The sequence below is a fragment of the Myotis lucifugus genome, unplaced genomic scaffold (genome assembly GCF_000147115.1).
Source record: "Myotis lucifugus unplaced genomic scaffold, Myoluc2.0 scaffold_596, whole genome shotgun sequence".
Taxonomy (NCBI): domain Eukaryota; kingdom Metazoa; phylum Chordata; class Mammalia; order Chiroptera; family Vespertilionidae; genus Myotis; species Myotis lucifugus.
The window spans coordinates 175,263-197,082 of record NW_005871644.1 but is presented as its reverse complement, the minus strand read 5'-3'; the positions used below and the strand labels follow the sequence as shown (position 1 = coordinate 197,082).

The 21,820-nt window shown below is 40.2% G+C and overlaps 1 protein-coding gene across 1 annotated transcript; it reads right to left on the bottom strand.

The window, feature by feature from the left end:
- Positions 1 to 3,742: 3,742 nt before the first annotated feature.
- SNRPC (small nuclear ribonucleoprotein polypeptide C) lies at positions 3,743 to 20,827 on the bottom strand. The gene is made up of 6 exons (XM_006104715.3): positions 20,695 to 20,827; positions 20,334 to 20,376; positions 15,087 to 15,195; positions 11,220 to 11,309; positions 7,983 to 8,087; positions 3,743 to 4,269 (listed from the first exon to the last, which is right to left on the bottom strand). The coding sequence occupies exons 1-6, from the start codon at positions 20,700 to 20,702 to the stop codon at positions 4,145 to 4,147; spliced, it is 480 nt and encodes a 159-aa protein (XP_006104777.1). The 5' UTR covers positions 20,703 to 20,827; the 3' UTR covers positions 3,743 to 4,144.
- Between the last annotated feature and the right edge of the window lie 993 nt (positions 20,828 to 21,820).

Sequence of the window (21,820 nt, the reverse complement as noted above, 5' to 3'; positions counted from 1 at the left end):
TTCATAAAAGACAAAGAACGGCTGAATATTTGTTCTAGATAAAAGGAGACTGCCGGCCCACATGGCTCAGTGGTTGAGTGTTGACCTATGAACCAGGAGGTCACAGTTCAATTCCCGGTCAGGACACATGCCTGGGTTGTGTGCATGATCACCATTGTGGGGGACATGCAGGAGGAAGTTGATCAATAATTCTCTCCCATCATTGATGTTTCTGTCTCTCTCCCCTTCTCTCTTCCTCTCTGAAATCAATACAAAGATATTTTTTAAAAAAAAGGAGACTAAGTAAAACACATGATTCTAGAAGGGTTCCTATACAGCAGCCACCCCAGTATCTAGTATCCATGATAATGATAGAGTCTCATTTTTATCTGGATCTGTGGCCATCTGTACTGAAAAGTGCATTTCCCATAGCTTGTAGCTTGGTGCGGCCATGTGACAGGAGAGAACACGCCCTCTTTCTGCCCTCTTTCCTTTTGACAGAAATCTAGATAGGATGTTTGTTTAAAATGCAAACTTAGGTCACAGGGGTTGCCTAAGACCATCGGAAAACACATATATATAATTACATACTGTTTTTGTAATTAATCACTATCCTTTAATTATGTTCAATTTGTAACAATGAAGTTGGGGGTCACCACAACATGAGGAACTGTATTAAAGGGTCGTGGCATTGAAGGTTGAGAATCACTGCTATACAGGAAAGGAAAAGGAATATAAGGACAATGTTAGATCAATGGACAAAAATGAAATATGGCTGGTAGATGAAATTATTAAATCAAGGTTCTATTTTCTGAGCTTGATAAATAAACTATGATTGTGTAAAAGGATGTACTTATTCTTAGGAAATACACACTCAAGTATTTATGGTAAAAGGCATGGTATAAGCAACTTACTTTCAAATGGCTCAAAAAAACATATAAAGACAGCAAGCAAGCAAATAATAAAGCAAATAGATGAAATGTTAAAAGCTAACAAGAGGTGATTCTAGTCAAAATGTATGTAAGTGTTCGTTGTACAGTTCTTGCAATGTTTATAGAAGTCTGAAATCCACTCCCCCTTCCCTCCATACACACACACCTCTAAAGAGCAAGGACAAGAAATAACATTCAGATTATTTTATTCCTGCACTTATCTGTTGAATTTATTCTAGAGGCCATATTTGATTCTGTGCCAAAAGTCTAAACCTTAATCTTTCAATTGGGAGGGAAAGAAATCACTTCAATTAGTTAACATTTATTAACATTTTCATAAAAACCAATATACCAGGCCAGCCTTCAGGACACTTCTGTCAGAGAAACCTAAGGCAGGCCAGGCTTTTTTCTCTTCACCAAATGTGTCTAAGAGCCTAAAAGACACCATCTGACTGAACCTATGTAATTGGAACAATCACCACTGGACTTTTTCCATACAGGAGGACCAAATTAGCCTGTGGCCCTCTGTAAGGATCCCATTTCTCAGGCAGTTGGGAGTCAAGGGGACCGGCATTCTGACAAACCATTAGAGCCATGGTAGTGGAAATAACTAGAACTTTAACTGCACTCCCCATGGCTTTGGATCTGCCCACAGAAAAGGAAGTATATTACCCCACATCTACACTTCTTCAATCCTTGATATCTAGTAGTACTGATTGCACCTATACAAATTCTTATACACTCTGGAAAAAGCTTCCTTTTAAAAAGACCTGGGTTGCCCTAACGGGTTTGGCTCAGTGGATAGAGCGTCGGCCTGCAGACTGAAGGGTCCCGGGTCCGATTCTGGTCAAGGGCATGTACCTTGGCTATGGGCTCGATCCCCTGTAGAGAGCGTGGAGGCAGCTGATCAGTGTTTCTCTCTTATCGATGTTTCTGACTCTCTATCTCTCTCCCTTCCTATCTGTAAAAAATCAATAAAATATATTTAAAAAAATAATAATAAATAAAAACCTAATAGGTATCTGTGAGCATCTGTGTACACAAAAAAGGACACTCTCTTTACCCTCAGCCTGACAGAGCCATCCAAACCAGACATACGCTGACTCACACATAAGCTCAGTTGCCAAGGTTTCCCTTAACAAACTCTCAAATCTGCAGAAAATTTAGTAACAAACCTGAGCTACAAATTCAGACATATAAACTATCAATTTCTGAGAATGAAGTTTTCTTTAAAAGATGTGACAATGAGCCCTGGTCAGTGTGGCTCAGTTGGTTGGGCACAGTCCTAAGCACCAAAGGGTTGCCCGGTCCATTCCTAGTTGGGACGCATGTCCAGACTGCAGGCTCAATCCCCCATGGGAGGGGGCATGCAGGTGATGTGTCGCTCTCACATTGATGTTTCTCCCTCACCTTTCCTGTCTCTCTAAAAAAACCTTTATATTCTTAGATTATTAGATCCTACAGCAGTTTGCCAAACCCACTAACAATATTATTTCCTAGGGAGCTTTCCCAAAATGCAAATTTCCTAAGCCCCACACAAGATATACTGAATCAAAATCTGGAATCTTTATTTTGAATAAGGTCTGCTATGATTCTGATGATCACAGACTGCAAACTGCTGGTTTATGACACAGTCTGCTGTAACATCACTGTAACAATAACCTCAGATGAAAAGATGGTTTGTTATGAAATAGATAATGATTCCAAGTCCAAAACATACAAGGTGACTAGACTCTCCTTCCCCTGTCCCCCAGCCACCCATTTATTTACTCTTTATGGGCAACTAATACTACTACTTGTTTATCTGTCCTCCCAGAGATCCTGTATGCATAAAGGCACTATAAATATTTGCTTTAAAAAATAGCAGGAAACACCTTGCTATGTGAATAAACCAAGGTGAAGAACAATGTGTTATCTTGAAAATCTTTCCCCATCAATACATAAAACTTCCTTATTGTTTTGTTTTTTCTTTTTTCAAAGATTTTTTATTGATTTTTTTAGCAAAAGGAAGGGAGAGAAACGTGAACATTGATGGCTGCCTCCCACACATCCCCACTGGGGATCAAACCCACAAACCAGGCATGTGCCCTACCAGAAATCAAACTGGCAACCCTTTGGTGTGCAGGATTGCGCCCAACCAATTGAGCCACATCGACTAGGGCTTCTTTATTTTATTTTAACCTGCATGGTATATGCCATCATACTTGATAAATTAAGTCCCCTTTCAATGAACATCTGTTATTTCTACTAGTACCTTTTGCTGCAATGCATAATCATATACATGTCATCTTGTACATGTGCAAGTGTATTCGTAGGGTATATTTCTAGACATGGAAATGCTAAATCAAGGACTATAGGTAATTCTGATATTGCCAAATTGCCCTCCCCAGGGTTATAACAATTTTCACTCCCACTTGCAGTGTGAAATAGTTTAGATTTTATACTGAGTTGAATATGAACAGTGCCTATGACTAACTTTCTAGATGGTTCTCTGAAAATACCATACCTTTATAGCCCAGTGATATAACAAATGATATTCTGAAAAAAACTTCTGTACCACAGAAATATGGATTAATTTTACCATTGCTAATAGAAAGATTTTTGACTATTTGAGACTCAAGAAAAAGAAGAGCTGGGAGAAAAGAGAAGCTGAGGTTAAGGCAATCCCTGCTATTCTTAGCTGACATGCATGCATTATAAAGTCTTTTTCCCTACCTCAGCATAAAATTTTTCACTTACTACACAAAGTTTAAATCATGTGAAAAATTAACCAATTGTGCTGTTTACTATTTTAATTAACAAAAAGCTCTACAAGTGTAATAACAAAAATCTTGCACAGGCAAAGTTTATTAATTAAAGGCAGGCTGTCCAAAGAGACCCATTCTATAGCTAAGGAAAAACAATGTCATGCAGAGGGCATGCTAAAGAGAATAAGCTGGAGAAACAACTGAGCTAGTTCATCTCCTTTATAATACACAAATACAGGAGGGAGAAAAAAGGGAACACATTTTTAACGAAAAGAGTTGACAATTTTATTTTCACATTTCACAATACAAACGAAAATTGCTTTTTTTTTTTCCCCACTACTCCCCTCAAAAACTATTCTCTCTTAGGAAGAGGGAGTGAGTCTTCCTTGTCTGCTGTTAGAAAACACCCAGAGTCATAAGCACCTTGATCTGCTGTGAAGTAGAACAAGTAACAGAAGCCTGATAGAAAGAGGCTCCCCTTTCTCCTTATCTGTCTGGTCGAGTCATTCCGGGCCGAGTGGGCACCATCATGGGACGAGCGGGAGGTCTCATCATTGGGGGCCCAGGCATCATTGGCATGTGCCCTCCCATAGGCGGCCTCATTCCAGGAGCTGCAGGACAAAACAAAGAAAAATAAAAAAGAGAGTTAGAAAATACTACTTATGGGAAACCTTGACGGGACTGCAATTGAAGACAAAAAAAGTAGCCCTCCCTGCAAAATGCTGCAAAAAAAGACACTTGTCAAAAGAATGCAACAAATTCATCACATCTTTAAAATATTTAGACATTCTCAACAAAAAAGCAAAAGGTCAACACAAGAACCATATGAAAATCATAATCTAATGATAGTAAGGGGGAAAGCACCACTAGTTCCCTAAATTGACCTTTTTTCTCACTTAGGGAAGTTCACAACTACTAAGTCACATGTTATTTAGTCAGCTCTTTTTTTTTTTAAATATATATTTTATTGATTTTTTTACAGAGAGGGAGGGAGGGAGAGGGATAGAGAGTTAGAAACATCAATGAGAGAGAAACATCGATCAGCTGCCACCTGCACACCCCCCACTGGGGATATGCCCGCAACCAAGGTACATGCCCTTGACCGGAATCGAACCTGGGACCCTTCAGTCCGCAGCCCAACGCTCTATCCACTGAGCCAAATCAGTCAGGGCTTAGTCAGCTCTTTTAATCAGTTCTATCCACCATATAACCTGGAGCTATTTTCATGGATGTACACAGGCAGAGAGGACAATCTTACCACTAAGCATTTGTTTGGAGTTGTAGGAAAGGTGAGCAGGAGGCCCATGCTGAGAACCTGTTAGTAACCATACTTAGCTCAAGTCACAAGACAAATATCAGGCAATAATGTGATTTATAACAATTAGCACACACACAAAAAATATTTTTTCTAATGCATTTTAGAACTATTCATGAATTTATTAAAGTGTCAAATCAATACACCAGCCAAATTAATGAGCCATGGGAGGGAGAGCAAGCAGAGAGGTAGAGGTTGGGGGAAAAAACAGGCAGTTTCATGGAACTGATAATGTTCTACATCCTCAGCTGGGTGGTGGGTTCACGGGTATTCATTTTATTATTATGTCTCATAATCTTCATGCTATATATATTTCCTTTTTAAATATCAATTTTTACCTTAATTACCTATTTTTAACTAAATCATTTTGATTAAAGGCTTGCTATAAATGGTTAAAGAGAAAACTATATTCAAAGCTGAATATAGCCTTATCACAAAAAGTAAAACAAAAGTATATGCAGACACAAAACCCAACAGGAATATAGGTTTTTTTTTAGATTAATTTCAACAGGAATAGAGAATACTACTAAACTACTAGATAACTTATTTCACAAAACGCCCACCATAACATAACTAGCATTCAGCATTTCTTAGAGACAACTGATCTAGACCAAAGGTTGAAAACGAGGCCTCTGAAAACTTGTTTTCTTTGGTCTCCATAGTGCATTTATTTTTAATTAGTTGCCAACATTGGAAATTAACAGGTCTAATTACTAATAAATCTAGAATTCTTTTCCAACTTATTATAGAAATGTGCAAACACACACAGAATAGAAAGAAAAAAGAGAATAATGAATTTCCATGTATCCATCATCCAGGGTCAACAATTATCCACCCATGGCCAATTTATCTCATCCCCACCCACTCCTATCCATGCCCACCCCCAACTACTCCATTATTTTAATGCAAATCCCATAACATATTATTTTATCCTGGCTAAAAATAACAAATACTCAGGAGAACTGGCCACACCAACTTGCATTCTCGAATGTCAAACACTGGCTAAAGAGGAGTTATAGAAGCCTTCTTTAGATTAGTTATGCATTCCCAGTTCACCACAACCAAACCCTCTAGAAATCTGAACTTGTGACAGATTTAAGAATGCCAAAGAAGCCATCTAAGTCACTTAATGACTATGTTTTGGGCTCAAAGAGAGCAACACAGGAACTCTTTTTACCTAAACTCTCCCATCCCTCTAAATAATACCAGCAGTAAGCATACTTCTGGCTAGGAAGCTACTCTAATACTTTGTACCTTGTCTTACCAGTTGAACTCTAGGCTTCTTGCATCAGCTGTATTCACTCTAGTTACATAATTTAACTATTCTGCAAATAAAATAAAAGTGTAAAAAAAAGAACTGTTTCTATGAAATCCAAGTTGATATTTAGCAAGACTCAGGTAAAACATCCCCCCCAAAAGTGCTCACATATTTGGTAGGTGAGATGATCATAAAAGATTGGAACTAGATTGCCTCACAAGGTCTCTAACCACTTCATACAAAATGAAATTAAAGTTGCCCTAGCCCAGTGGTCGGCAAACTGCGGCTCGCAAGCCACATGCGGCTCTTTGGCCCCTTGAGTGTAGCTCTTCGACAAAATACCACGTGCAGGCACGCAAGTACAGTGCAATTGAAACTTTGTGGCCCATGCGCAGAAGTAGGTTTGGCTCAGTGGATAGTGTTGGCCTGCAGACTGAAGGGTTCCGGGTTCGATTCCGGTCAAGGGCACATGCCCAGGTTGCAGGCACATCCTCAGTAGGGGGCGTGCAAGAGGCAGTCAATCAGTGATTCTCTCTCATCATTGATGTTTCTCTCTCTCTCCCCCTTCCTTCCTCTTGGAAATCAATAAAAATATATTTTTTAAAAAAAGAAACTAAAGTTGATAAAGGATACATTATGGGTAATGGCTTATTGATTTATGCAAGAAATATATAGTGTTCCAATCAGTATACTTGTTCTCAAAGCAAAGGCCCTGACCATGTTATCAGGAAAATTTCCTAATTAATTACATTTATGTTTATGTTAAAATAAAACATTTGAGGTAAAAGTTTTTCCCTCTTCCTAAATAAAAGACCAACCACCAGGCCTAAGTGCTTTTCATATACTAATTTGGCCTAACTGACCTCCAAGATTAAAAATCAGCAACAGGAGTTAACTCGGCTCCAAATCAAAATCAAGAAAAGTAGCAGCCCAAGTATGTATCTACCCCTCCCTTTATGCCCCAGCGGAACAAGCTCATCTACCTGTCTCTTCACTATAAACTAGAAGCCTGGTGCACAAATTCATGCACGGGTGGGGTCCCTCTCGGCCAATTGGGCCGTCTCGCTCAGTCCCAACTGGGGCCGGTTGGGGCCAGCTGGCCGGGGGCGGGGGAGAGACCACAGGAGGTTGGCTGTGGAAGCATACTAACCACCAGTGGGCAGCTCCTGCGTTGAGCGTCTGCCCCCTGGGTGCCAGTGCACGTCATAGCTACTGGCCGGCCGTAAGGGTCGCTTAGGCTTTTATATATATACATATATATATAGATGGCCCAAAGTCCGAAGGACACAAGGAAACAGGAGGGAGAAGAAAAGAAAAAGCAGCAGCCTTATCCTGCTTTTATTTCATTTTATTTTTAAAAATGTTTTTATTGGTTTTAGAGAGGAAGGGAGAGGGAGAGGATAGAAAACATCAATGAGAGAGAATCATTCATTCGCTGCCTCCTGCATGCCTCCCACCAGGGATCAAGCCAATAACCTGGCATGTGCCCCATCCAGGAATTGAACTCCTGGTTCATAAGTCGATACTCAACCACTGAGCCACACCAGCCAGGCATGCCTTATCCTGCTTTTAGTAGCACAATGTCTTTGGAGCATCCATTTATACTGATAAACCAAATATTTATTTTTCTTAAGCATTACAGATTCACCAAATTTAATTTGTTGCAATACAGTTAGATAGCCAATTAAGAATTATATTTAAATGGAGCACTAAAACACAATGGAGCATTCTAGAAGGATATTCAAACTTACCAGGTCCCACTGGCATCATCCCAGGAGGAGGAGGACCCATCATTGGCATCATGGGAGGGCCCCCCATATGGGGTGCTGGCATCATACCGGGGCGAGGTGGACCCGCTGAAATAAAAAATGGGGCCTGAGGTTAAGATATGCTTATACATGAACAGTTTATCTCCTTTCAGCACTTTAAAAAAATTTTTTCAAATATATTTTTATTGATTTCAGAGAGGAAGAGAGAGGGAGAAAGATATAGAAATATCAATGATGAGAGAGAATCATTGATCTGTTGCCTCATGCACGCCTCCCACCGGGGATTGAGCCCGAAACTCAGGTATGTGTCCTGACTGGGAATCAAACTGTGACCTCCTGGTTCATAGGTCGATGCTCCACTACTGAGCCACGCCAGCCAGGGAATCAGTTTATCTTCTTAATGAAACTAATAGCGCCTCATAATCTGGTCCAAATCCTATAACAATAAACTTCTTATGGTCTTTTAACAGTAGATCCACAAAAATCAGCATGCCACAAAACTTTAGTTACTTTATGACTGAAAAGCAGGAACAAGCCTATCTAGACAGAAGTATAAAATGAAGTCAGATTACTCAGGTTAAAGAAATACCAAAATCTTGATTTTTTCTTTTTTTTTTTTTAAATATATTTTATTGATTTTTTACAGAGAGGAAGAGGGAGGGATAGAGAGTTAGAAACATCGATCAGCTGCCTCTTGCACACCTCCTACTGGGGATGTGCCCGAAAGCAAGGTACATGCCCTTGGTCAGAATCGAACCTGGGACCTTTCAGTCCACAGGCCGATGCTCTATCCACTGAGCCAAACCGGTCAGGGCGATTTTTTAAAAGGGGATATTATACCTTCTGAAGCACTCCGGATAAAAAGCTGAACTCAAACCAAAAGTACCTGGTTTCAGATTTTTTTTTCCTCTGTCACTATGTTGTTAATTCTTTCTTTTTTTAATCTTTAATGTTGAAAGTATTACATATGCCCCCATTTCTCCCCCATTGACCCCCTCCAGCCTGCCCCCGTCCCTCCTTCACCACCCTATTGTCTGTGACCATGCGTTATGTATAAATGCATACAAGTTCTTTGGTTGATCACATCCCACCCACCCTCCCCCGTCTTTCCTCAGAGATTCGGCAATTTGTTCCATGCTTCCATGTCTCTGGTTCCACTCAGTTCATCCATTTATTTTGTTCATTAGATTTCACATGAGTGAGATCATGTGATACTTGTCTTTCTCTTACTGGCTTATTTCACTTAGCATAATATTCTCCAGGACCCTCCATGCTGTCTCAAAGGGTAAGAGATTCTTCTTTTTCACTGCTGCATAGTATTCCATGGTATAAATGTACTACAGCTTTTTTTTTAAAAATATTTTTACTTTCATTGATTTCAGAGAAGAAGGGAGAGGAAGAGAAAGATATAGAAACATCAACGATGAGAGAAAATCATTGATCGGCTGCCTCCTGCACGCCCCCTACTGGGGATAGAGCCTGCAACCCAGGCATGTGCTCTTGACTGGAATCAAACCTGGGACCCTTCAGTCCACAGGCTGATGCTCTATCCACTGAGCAAAACCAGCTAGGGCACTACAGCTTTTTTTTTTTTTAATATATTTTATTGATTTCTTACAGAGAGGAAGGAAGAGGGATAGAGAGAAACATCGATGAGAGAGAAACATCGATGAGAGAGAAACATCGACCAGCCACCTCCTGCACACTCCCTACTGGGGATGTGCCCACAACCAAGGTACATGCCCTTGACCGGAATTGAACCCGAGACCCTTCAGTCCACAGGCCGACGCTCCATCCACTGAGCCAAACCGGCTAGGGCCACTACAGCTTTTTTATCCACTTGTCTACTGATAAAAAGCTGATGAACTTAAACCATAAGTACCTAATTTCAGATTTTAAAAATCATAGCCCAGGTTTAAAAGATTCTTTGAAAATACAAAGATGTCTATGTAGAGATAGTCCTGATGTATCATTTACAACAGCAACAATTGAAAACAACTTACATGTCCATCAGTAAGAAACAGTGAGGTTAATTCTGATACATTCATACCATAGACTATTATACTAGTAAAATAATGGAGTTGAGTGCCAGCCTGTCACAATAGAGGAGAGAGAGGTGACTTAAGAGCTGCTGTGAGCTGAGGCCTGGCCAGTCCCAGGATGGTGGGAGCCCACAAAGTTTTGGTGGGCTATTAGTGGTCACCTGTGCAAAACTATTACAAACAGCCTCCTTACTTCTGTGTTTATATCCATGATCACTTAATAGCAGCGGTCGCCAACCTTTTGGACCTCGCGGACGACCACCTGTCCTTGGACCACTGGTTGGCGACCGCTACAAAGGTTTCCTTAAACCAAAGGTCGCCAACCTGTCGGACCTCATGGACCACCAGTGGTCTGCGACCACCGGTTGGCGATTGCTGACTTATAGGACTGAGTTTAGGTCTCTGAGTTCAATTTCAATCTGAAACCTTCCAGAAGAGCCAAAAAACATAGTTACTCAATTTCCTTGTCTATCATGCAGAAACAACAAACCTTCCCAGAGAGAAGAGGCCTTTGACCTACTCCACTTTCAACTACACAATTCTTGTCTTTCCCAAGGTACATATCTATCTATATATCTATATATCTATATAAAAGCCTAATATGCAAATTGTCCCCACTGGAGTTTGGCTGGGAGACTGGGAGTTCGATCACTTGCTACGACGTGTGCTGACCACCAGGGGGCAGCGTGGAATGAAGGCAGGCCCCGGCTGGCAGCCAGAAGGCCCTGATTGGCCCTGATCACCAGCCAGTCCTAGGGACCCTACCTGTGCACAAATTTCATGCACCGTGCTTCTATTATTGGTATTAAGTGGGTTAGAAAATAGGAATAATACTGAGTTTATCAGCAACTTCTAGCCTCCAGTGTTATGTTCATAGCAGTAATTTAATATACCGAGCAATACCTCTTCATATATTAGCTCATCCAATCTCACGTACATCCTGCGCTTTCCATTGAATCTATCTCAGACCCACATGGGCGTCACAAATACAATATCCCAGTAATAATGCAATCAGAAGGTAACTAAAAATATTTCAGAAATTATACCACTAAAGCTGTTTTCTGTGACTATGTATTCATTCAATGAGGATTTTAAAGCCCACTATGAGGTAATCTAACATGATCAAAGTACAATCTGCCCAATTACACCCCTTAAGATAAAAATGTTATAAACTTACGAAGACTGGGGGGAGGTGGGATCATCGCCCCTGCAGGAGGTGGAGCTGAGAATGGAGTAGGAGGTATTTTTCCTTGCTGAAATGCTGCAGCTATAAAGTGAGGAAAAAAACACACACAGTGAATAAGAATTCAACAACTCATTTACTAAAATAACTAGTTTCTTTTAATTTTTAATGGTCCCACTTATTTCATTCTAAATAGCAATCATCTAAGATTACTACATTATAGCCTCTATGGTTTTATTTATTTATATTTTTAAATGTATTTTTATTGATTTCAGAGAAGAGGGAGAGAAACATTAATGATGAGAGAGAATCATTGATCGGTTGCTTCCTGTACGCCATGCAGGCATATGCCCTGATCAGAATCGAACCATGACCTCTTGGTTCATAGGTCGATGCTCAACCACTGAGCCATGCTGGCTGGGTAGCCTCTATGGTTTTTGTGGTTTTTTCTCACTTTTAGGTTTTTTTGAAGCATAAGTTCTATGCTGGTTGCTACGAATTCAAACATGTTTACCACGATTCTGGTGAAACAGGTAGGTAGGAGACACAGGCCTGGCATTCTGTGGGTGGTGACGGGGGTTTACCAAGGGCCCCATCCCTGCTCAAGGGCTGTACCTCCTGTCACAGTCAAAATGTCACACCCTCCTGGGCTCCTGAGTGTGTGTGCAGAGTAGGGTGGTCTCTGCTAGGGCTGTGCCAGATTCAGTGAATAAGAATGCAGACTTGACTGTAGTTGGTGAACACACAATACAATATACAGATGATGTATTATAGAATTGTACATTTGAAACCTATATAATTTCATTAACTAATGTTACCCTATAAATTCAGTAAAAATAAAAAAAGAACAAGAAAAAAATAAATACAATTTAAAGAAAAAGTGCATGACAATAACTTAAAACTTACAACTCACATCAACAGCAAATAATTTTTAGCATAAGTGTCCAGCTAAGCACTTATTTGGCTAATGGAGCTACAAGCAGGAGATCTGAGGGCTAAGGAGGGACCTGAGAATGTATCCCTCCGCCCCCTCCCAGCTAAGTCCCTCAGGACTGTACACACGCCTCGACTGAAGGCCACAGCTCTGGTCACTGAGTCCCGTCCACACGACTTTCTCCACCAGGTGCACTCTCAGGGCTGCTGCATTGGGGAACGCCTTGGGGTGAATGCCAGGGTGGAGAAGAGATTTCACTAAAAGGAACCAGGAGACACTCATTGCTGGTCCTTACATGGAGGTTTCAATGGATGCGGGGTGCAGGGCCTTCTGCATGCTTAGGGGAGGGCTACGGGGATCAGCCTTGAGCAGTCATCCAGACAGATGAGTGTGCTGGGGCTGGAGTGTTCATTTACTCCAGGGAGAGGTCAGGGTGCAAGCCTGGTGCATGGGTGTGGGCCTGTGCTCAGTACAGGAGGGCAAAGCCCAGTGCCTGGGTCCCATTCAGCCCCCATCTTTCTCTGATTTGAGGTGCTTTCTGCAGTAATGAATGCTCCCAGCCTCTATGGTTTTAAAATTAACTTTAGATACTCACCAGCTAAATTTGCAATTGATTGGTTTACTGATTTGGGTTTTCTTGTTTAACTGTTTTTATTTAGTCAGTGTTTCTATGACTGAATTAACTATGGGAGATTGAAATGAAAACCTCCTACCTATCAATGGTTACCAAAGAGAAGCAGTAATCTTTAATCTGTAGATGTGGTTTATAACCAATTCAAGCCATTCAGTTTTGTTTGAAAATGTATGATACCTGTCCAAAAACCAGGCATTATAAACTTCCATCCTTCCTATATGTGCTGTCCTAAGTCAAAACAATGTATTGTTTGGTTTACCAGTTTTACAATGAATGCACCAAGCCGAGAGACATGACAGAAACACAGATTTCAAAGCAAGAGCCTGACAGGAGGGAGATTATGATCCTAAAATAATGTCCAATACAACCAACTTTTAATTTTTTTCAGACAATATGAGGCACAAATTAAAACAAGACTGAAGATTATTTATATTTTGTTTTAAAAAGGAGTCACAAGTAAATACTAAAATACACACTCATAGAAGTCTATTCCTTCCCAATGGAGTGTAGTCTGCAACCCAGGCACCTAAGTCCTTCCCAATGGAGTGCAGTTTGCAACCCAGGCACCTTCCCCACATCCTGCTACACCACCAGTGCAGAGGGTCAAATTATTCAAGTAAATCACTGATAATTCCAAAATATTGACCTAGAGTAGCTACTTATGAATAGCTATTCATTAGCCTTTCAATTGAGCCTGTGCTCTATAAGGCATCATATCCCAATAAGGCACCACGCACACCCTGAAGAAAAGAACAGCTTTTAAAGACTGAAAAGATTGAGTCAGTAGCCGACTCAATGTCAACATAATCATGGCCATGATGTGGTGTGCTCCTGAGGGCTTGCCTCCTCTCCTCCAAAAGTCCTCCATCAAAAACGTTTACTCGCCCTAACCCAGGGGTGGGCAAACTTTTTGACTCGAGGGCCACAATGGGTTCTTAAACTGGACCGGAGGGCCGGAACAAAAGCATGGATGGAGTGTTTGTGTGAACTAATATAAATCCAAAGTAAACATCATTACATAAAAGGGTACGGCCTTTTTTTTTTTAGTTTTATTCATTTCAAACGGGCCGAATCCGGCCCTCGGGCTGTAGTTTGCCCATGGCTGCCCTAACCGGTTTGGCTCAATGGATAGAGTGTTGGCCTGCGGACTCAAGGGTCCCAGGTTCGATTCTGGTCAAGGGCACATACCCAGTAGGGAGTGTTCACGAGGCAGCTGATAGATGTTTCTCTCTCATCGATGTTTCTAACTCTCTATCCCTCTCCCTTCCTCTCTGTAAAAAATCAATAAAATATATATTTTAAAAAAAAACAAAAACGTTTACTCATCCTAAATTCTTTTCCTATCTACAAAAGATAACTAAACAAGTATAATGCTAACCTTTAATGCCAAGAAATGTCCAATATCTTTTCAAATAGAGAAAAAGATTACATTATAACTTATTTTTTCAAATAAAATGGGACAATATCTGAGATTCGCTCCTTAATAATCTAGGAGGGATAAAGGGACAAGGTGAAGGTATTTGGTGGCTCTCAATCAGGGCAATTTTGCCTCCTTGGGGACACTAGGTAATATGTGGAGATATTTTCAGTTGTCCCAACTGGGAATTGTTACTAGTGGGTAGATGCTAGAGTTACTGCTGAACATCCCACAATGCACAGGACATCCCCCACAACAAAGAATTATGCAGCCCCAATGTCAATAGTGCTAAGTTTGAGAACCTTCAGGTTCTTGCTTTGGTATAAATGAAACAAGACTGCTGTAGCTGATGCTGGGCAATGGGAATGGTTGGGGAGCAGTGGCCATGGGAGATTCACTCATTAAACTTGTTTGAAACTTTCCATAATAGTTTTTGCTTAAAAAAAAAAATCACATCACAATCAAAGTCCACATTTGCCTGCCAGATCTGAGTACAATGAATACTTAAGAAAGGCCATGTTTCAAATAGACCAGTATGATTTATTTTATAATAAAATAAATAAAAACTATGGATCACTACAAAGAAGGTTTTATATAAATTTGCTACAAAATCTGGCCCACATCAATAAATATTAGGCAACTCATTCTCCTCTGTCCCACTTCCCAGTCTAATACCTAATTGCTCTAACCTCAATAATTAATATTAATGTGTTCCTATATCCCTGGGAAACCAGTGACCTTCCACTTCTTTCATTTAACACATTAGAACGCTTCTGTTTATCATTCAGAATGAGTTGCTTCTGTGAAAAACAACAGAGAGACAGGGACAAGAAAGAATGGGACCATTTTACCACAGAACAAGAGCCTGACACGTACTTGTTTTGTCAATCAGGCTCTGCGCCTGCTCTTCCATCCATTTCTGATAGTAGTCTTTCACGTTCTCTTTGTGTTTCCTCCCACTGCAGTGTGTCTTTCTCACAGATGGCTATAAAACAAAAAGATTTTATCAGTCACAGAAACAAATTTCCAAAACTAGCGATTTTATAAAGCCTTACCTTTATATAGAGGTGGCCTGGCTACCTTTAGCAGCTTTAGCTAATGCATCACTTATAAACATTAGCCAACAATGTACTATGGTAATTTATCTACTGTGTTTTTAGCCAAACAAGGGGTCAGCAAGCTGGGGCCTATGGGCAGAATCGGATTCTGTAAAAAAACTATTGGAACACAGCCACATTAATTTGTTTATGTATTATCCATTTCTTCTCTCTACAAGAGTCAACTAATTGCAATGAAGACTGTATGTTATGGCCCATAAACCTAAAATAATTATAATCTGGCATTTTAAGAAAAAGTTTACAAACCCCTGATCCTATTTTAATGCCCTCCCATGGCAAAAATTTAAAAAATAACTTACACACATTTAAGTAACACTACTTATAAGAATATATTCTTTTAAATGATTATGGGTCTAGAATAAAGACGTTATATATTTAAAAAAAAAAAAAAAACAGAAAAAAAAGACTTTATATGATCACACAAAGACCTTTGTCTCCAGCCCATGAATCCTTCTGTTCTTTCATTAACAGCTTTTTTGGAATAAAACTGGCATAATAGAAACTCCATATATTTAATCTTTTGTTTTTTAAGTTAATGTTTAACATTTACTACATGCCAGACACCATACTATGTTCTTTACAAGCTGTGTCTCAATCTTCATGAAAATCACATTAGCATGTTAAACATACTAATCAGAAAGAACAAACTACTGATACATGCAATATGGATTAATCTCAAAAACACACTAAGCAAAAGAAATTTGACACAAGCAGAGTGTATATACTCTAAGATTCCATTCATATGAAGTTTTTAAAATATTTTTATTGATTTCAGAGAGGCAGGACATGGAGATAGAAATATCAGTGATGAGCCCAGCCAGTGTGGCTCAGTGGCTGAGCAGCAACCTATGAAACAGGAGGTCACGATTCGATTCCCAGGGCACATGCCTGGGTTGTGGGCTCGATCCCCAGTAAGGGGCATGAAGAAGGCAGCTGATCAATGATTCTCATCACTGATGTTTCTTTTTTGAAAATATATATTTCTATTGATTTCAGAGAGGAAGGTAGAGGGAGGGAGGGAGCTAGAAACATCAATGATGAGAGAGAATCATTGATCGCTTGCCTCCTCCAAGTCCCACACTGGGGATGGAGCCCCCAACCCGGGCATGTGCCCTGACCAGGAATCGAACCCTAACCTCCTCGTTCATAGGTCAATGCTCAACCACTGAGCCACACAGGCTGGGCCATTAAATGAAGTTTTAAAATTAGTAACACTGGTCTTTAGTAAAAACCAGATCAGTCAGAGTTAGAGGTGTAGGGGACTAACTGAAAAGAAACACAAGGGAACTTTCTGAGGTGATGGAAATGTTCTCTATTTTGACATACCCATCAAGCTGTAATCATTTCACAGGTCCTCAAACTGTACACTTAAAAAGTTTGCATTTAATTGAACACAAATTATAATAAAATTGATTTTTAGAATACCACAAGATTATTAGCATTTATTTATGCTTAAGAACTTGTCTCAAAACCTACAGCTGCTAAGTGGCAAACCCAGGCCTGGAATCCAGATTTCATTGAGATGCTCCCCATGGCTGCCTAACTACCTCCTACTGGTATGTCCACTCTGAATGATTGCTTCACTGGCAGCAGATATGATCAGTATCACATGGGCGGTCCACATTTCAAAATACTATTCCCTGTCTCCCAAGCCACTGTTACACTATTCTTACAACAATAATGCCTCAAGCCTAATAACAAAATCATGCCTAGGAACCAGTAAAAGTTCCAAAATTAAGCACTGAATGTTTTATACATTTCAAAGTCCACCACAGGGAACTCCTTCAATCACTATGGAAATGTCGTATTTTCACAAGCCAGCATGTTCGAACAGTACAAGGGTTCCTGATGCTCCTCATACAGAGACATTTATTATAAAGACATACCTTTCAATTTTCTGAATTCTGGCATTAGCAAGGTGCGTAGGTATATAAAAATAGTGCTGAAAAAGGATAGAAAGGAACAGCCCCTTCACTAACAATTTCAGAACATCAAAATTGTCCAAATGACTTAGAGAGGAGGTTAGGGACAAAAACAAAACGAAACGACTGGGGATCTACAGGAAAGCTACTACTAACACAAACTTAATTGAAAAAGTTTCCTCCAGGACATCTATAACATCATTCAGAACCTTGATGAAGCAGTAAAATTGTTAATTTTATTAAATCTCAACCCTAAAGTTCATGTCTTTTTAATATTCTGGGGGACAAAATGGGAAATATTTTGTCAAAGCACTTCTGCTGCATGCCAAAATACACTATGTCAAAGAAAAGCAGGCATGCTACTGTTCAAGTTGTGAGCTCTACCAGCTGCCTCTTTCATGAAACAGTATTTTATTTGAAAGAACTAAGTAACAAACTGGCTATTCAGATTTCTCAAAAATAAATGGAATAGCCCTGACCGAGTGGCTCAGATAGTTGGAGCATCATCCTGTACACCAAAAGGTTGCCGGTTTGATCCTCGGGGTGTGTAACGAGGACAACTGATCAATGTTTCTCTCATATCAATGTTTCTCTCTCCCTTCTTCCAAAAAAGCAATCAGTGTTTAAAAATCTGACCTTTCAAAAAAAAAAATCAGAATTTTAGAAAACCTGATCTACCACCACAAGCTTGCCAGCTTCCAAATATTTAAAAGACATTTCTAATTAAATTGTGACATTAATCAATGTGAATTGTTATATTATGTAATCAAATGTGTCAATACTTGGAAGACCTGCAAAACTGAGTGAAATAGTATTTTCCAAATAACCAAAGCATGTTACAAAATCATGCATGGTAAAAAAAGATTCACTCAGAGTGTAAGACCAGTAAATTTTAATGTAACCAAGTATAGAAAGTTTGATGTTTTCAGATTCCACACTGCAACTAACCCTGAGTTGAGTTTTGGTGCAGAAATATAAAGTATTAAAGAATATCTACAATGCTTTAAGAAATCCATTGAAGTACTCTTCTGTTTTTCAACTCTATATCCATGTGAGGTTGGATTCTTCACATACTATAACCAAAACATAGTGCAGCAAATATAATGGAGATGAGAATTCAGATGTCTTCCATTAAGTGACACATTACTGATGTTTGCAAAAATGTTAAAACGACGCCATTCCTCATACTAATTTTTTGCTTTGAAAAAACAGCTACTTTCCACTTTTAAAATGTTACTTGTGTTACAAGTAAAAAGCATATTATTGCTACCTAAAAGTATACTTATATATACATGTGTGTATACACGAACACACACACTTATTACATATATTTCTTCAATCCTCACCGAGGATATTTTTCCACTGATTTTTAGAGAGAGTGGAAGAGAGAGGGAAAGACAGAGAGAAACACATCGATTGGTTGTCTCCTGCACATGCCCCGACCAGGGCCTAGACCAAGGAAGAGCCTGCAACCAAGGTACGTGCCCTTGATTGGAACTGAACCCAGGATTCTTCGGTCCGAAGGCCAACGCTCTATCCACTGAGCCAAACCAGCTAGGAATATTTTTATATTTAAATATATCTAAAAAAATACTTGTTACCTGAAAAAATAAGTATTTTTAAATTTTTTATTTAATTTCAAATATAGCAAATATTAATAGTTATAACCCACATAACCTACTAATTTTTTTTAACAATCGGTAATTTTTAAGAATGTAAAGGGACTATGAGACAAAAAAGTTTGAGAGCTGCCAGCATAGAAGCTCTGTAGAAGACTGTCTAGCTCCATAGAACTCACAGGTTTTGTGACATCAGTCAGTTACTTAGCCACACTGTGCCTCAGTTTCCTCCTCTGTAGAATGGAGATAATACTAACCTCAAAGGATTATCATGAACATTAAATGAAATAATACATGTAAAGCATTTGGAACACTACCTGACACAGTAAATATTCAAACTTGAATTGTTATTATTTGTAAAGCAGTTTTTAATCAAATTAAAATACTCCGTTTCAGCCCTGGCCAGGTAGCTCAGTTGGTTAAGAGCACTGTCCCAATACACCAAAGTTTTGTGTTCAATCTCCAGTCAGGGCACATACAAGAGGCAACCAATGAGCTCGGCTAGTGTTGCTCAGTGGTTGAGTGTCTACCCAGGCACCAAGACCTTTCCAGTTCAATTCCCAGGCAGGGTACATGCCTGGGTTGTGGGCTCAATCTCCTGTGAGGGCCATGTGGGAGGCAGCCAATTGATGTCTCTCTCTCTCTCTCTCACTCTCCCTTCCTCTCGCTCTGAAAATCAATAAAACCATTTTTTTTTAAAAAAAAGGAAGCAACCAATGAATAAACAAATGGAATAGGAAATCAATGTTTTTTCTCCCTCTCCCTTCCTCTCTAAAAAAATCAATTAAAAAAATTCTGTGACCCTAGCTGGTTTGGCTCAGTGGATAGTGTTGGCCTGTGGACCCCCAGTTTCAATTCCAGTCAAGGAGGCATGCACCGCAGTTGCAGACTCCTGCCAGGGCCCTGGTTGGGGCGCGTGCAGGAGGCAACCAATCCATGTGTCTCTCTCACATCCATGTTTCACTCAATGTCTCTCCCCCTTCCATGCTCTCTAAGAATCAATGGAAAAATATCCTCGGGTGTGGATTTAAAAAAACAAAAAGCCTGTAATTGCTGCAGAGAGCTACAGAGAAAAGTTTTTTTAAATACTCAGTTTCAAATTTAGGCATTTCCAATTTTATCAAATCAAACATTTGAGTCGCCTTGACACAATCAGATATTTTGAGTTTTAGGACAATCTTTCCTGGATTTTTACTTATCACATACTTTTTTTAATCTTCAAATTTGCTAAAGCTTTATTATTTTGGGTCTCCAGTGAAAACACTGACTGTTGGAAGACTCATAACTTCAAATTCTGAAAACAGTTACAGGAAGGGTAGAAAAATAAACACCTCAAATTATTTTCTCCAAGCAGTAGCCCTTAAACCTCAGCAAAATGAAAACGATAAACTTACATCTAAAAAAAAAAAAAGTCTAACTTATTACATTTAAGGTTTTGCGAAACTGAAAAGAAAGGCAACTTACAGAGTCATGGGTGAGGTATGTATCGCAGTAGTCACAATAAAACCTGGAAAGAGATGGAAGGTAGAGAAAAAGAGATGACAACCAGTTGTTCATAGATGCCCATTCCCCGAAGTGCTGTTCACTGAAGGTAAAAAATTAAAAAACCTAGTAACGATTAGTACATGTCAAAGGATCCTTAAATAAACCAGGCTTTTTTGCCAAACGCGAAACATCTAGAACCCCCCCCCCCGGCCTCCTTCCCTTCCCAGACCCTCCCGCTTCCCTAGAAGCTTCAGGAGCCAGAACCCGCTCTGCACTCGCTCCCCGGCCCCCAATTAGTGACTGGGACCGCGAACACCCCCAAACTCAGGCCCCCACTCACTTCGGCATGTTGTTCTGCAGGCCGTTGGCACTCTGTTGGCCACTGCGCGACCGCGCCGCCGGAAATGACGCACACAGCCAGCGCCGACTCCGCGGAATCGCGAGATCTCAAACGCGACTTCAGAAATCCTCCCAGTCATCCAATCAGTATGCCCCGCGCCGCTGCGATGGCGTCACCGGGTCTGTAGCCGAGTGGGGGCGGGGCTTCCCCTTCAGCCCCGCCCCCTCACCTACAGGAAGACGGAGTGCTAAGGGTCCCTACGAGGTTCAATCCACGTGCATTTATTTTATCTCGAGTCCTGAGTCTTCTGGAAGCGTGTTATTCATTCTCTGGACAAATATCTAACAGTTACCCACTGTGTGCCAGGCTAACTACTATAAGTACTGAGGAGAGAGCAGTGGACAAAACAAACAAAATCCCTGTCCTCCTGGAGTTGACATTTGAGTTGGGGAAGACAGAATACTAAAGTCGGTATGTCGTAGGTTAGCTGGAGCCAAGTTCTATGTGGGGTGAAAAATGAATCGGGAAAGCGGGAGTTCGGTTTAAAAAAACAGAAAGCTTGCCCCGACCGGTTTGCTCAATGGATAGAGCGTCGGCCTGCGGACTGAAGGGTCCCAGGTTCGATTCCGGTCAAGGGCATGTACCTTGGTTGCGGGCACATCCCCAGTAGGAGGTGTGCAGGAGGCAGCTGATGGATGTTTATAACTCTCTATCCCTCTCCCTTCTTCTCTGTAAAAAATCAATAAAATATATTTTTAAAAAACACAGAAAGCTTGTTATGAAGGTGACAACTAAGAAATAACAGGTTGCTTAAAGCCAGATGCAAACAATTTTACATAGCATGTCTTTTTAAAATATATATATCTTTTTATGGATTTCAGAGAGGAAGGGAGAGAGAGATCAATGATAAGAGAGAATCATTGATTGGCTGCCTCCCGTACACCCCCTACTGGGGATCCAGCCTGCAACCCAAGCATCTCTTTTTTTGAGCCTCATTAACCCCAGGAGATAGTAGAATAATCAGTTTCAAGTCCCATTGCGGCTTCCTAGCTGTGCTGCTTGTGCAGTTTCCTCCTCTGAAGAATAGTGTGGCTCAGTGGGTGACAATATGGATAATCGTTCATAT

Excerpts from the sequence above, each read along its gene's own strand:
- SNRPC (XM_006104715.3), bottom strand. Across the intron at positions 15,196-20,333 it reads CATACCTCACCCATGACTCT|CCATCTGTGAGAAAGACACA; the intron begins GTAAGTTGCCTT and ends TTTGTTTTATAG. Across the intron at positions 11,310-15,086 it reads GAGCCTGATTGACAAAACAA|CTGCAGCATTTCAGCAAGGA; the intron begins GTACGTGTCAGG and ends CTCACTTTATAG.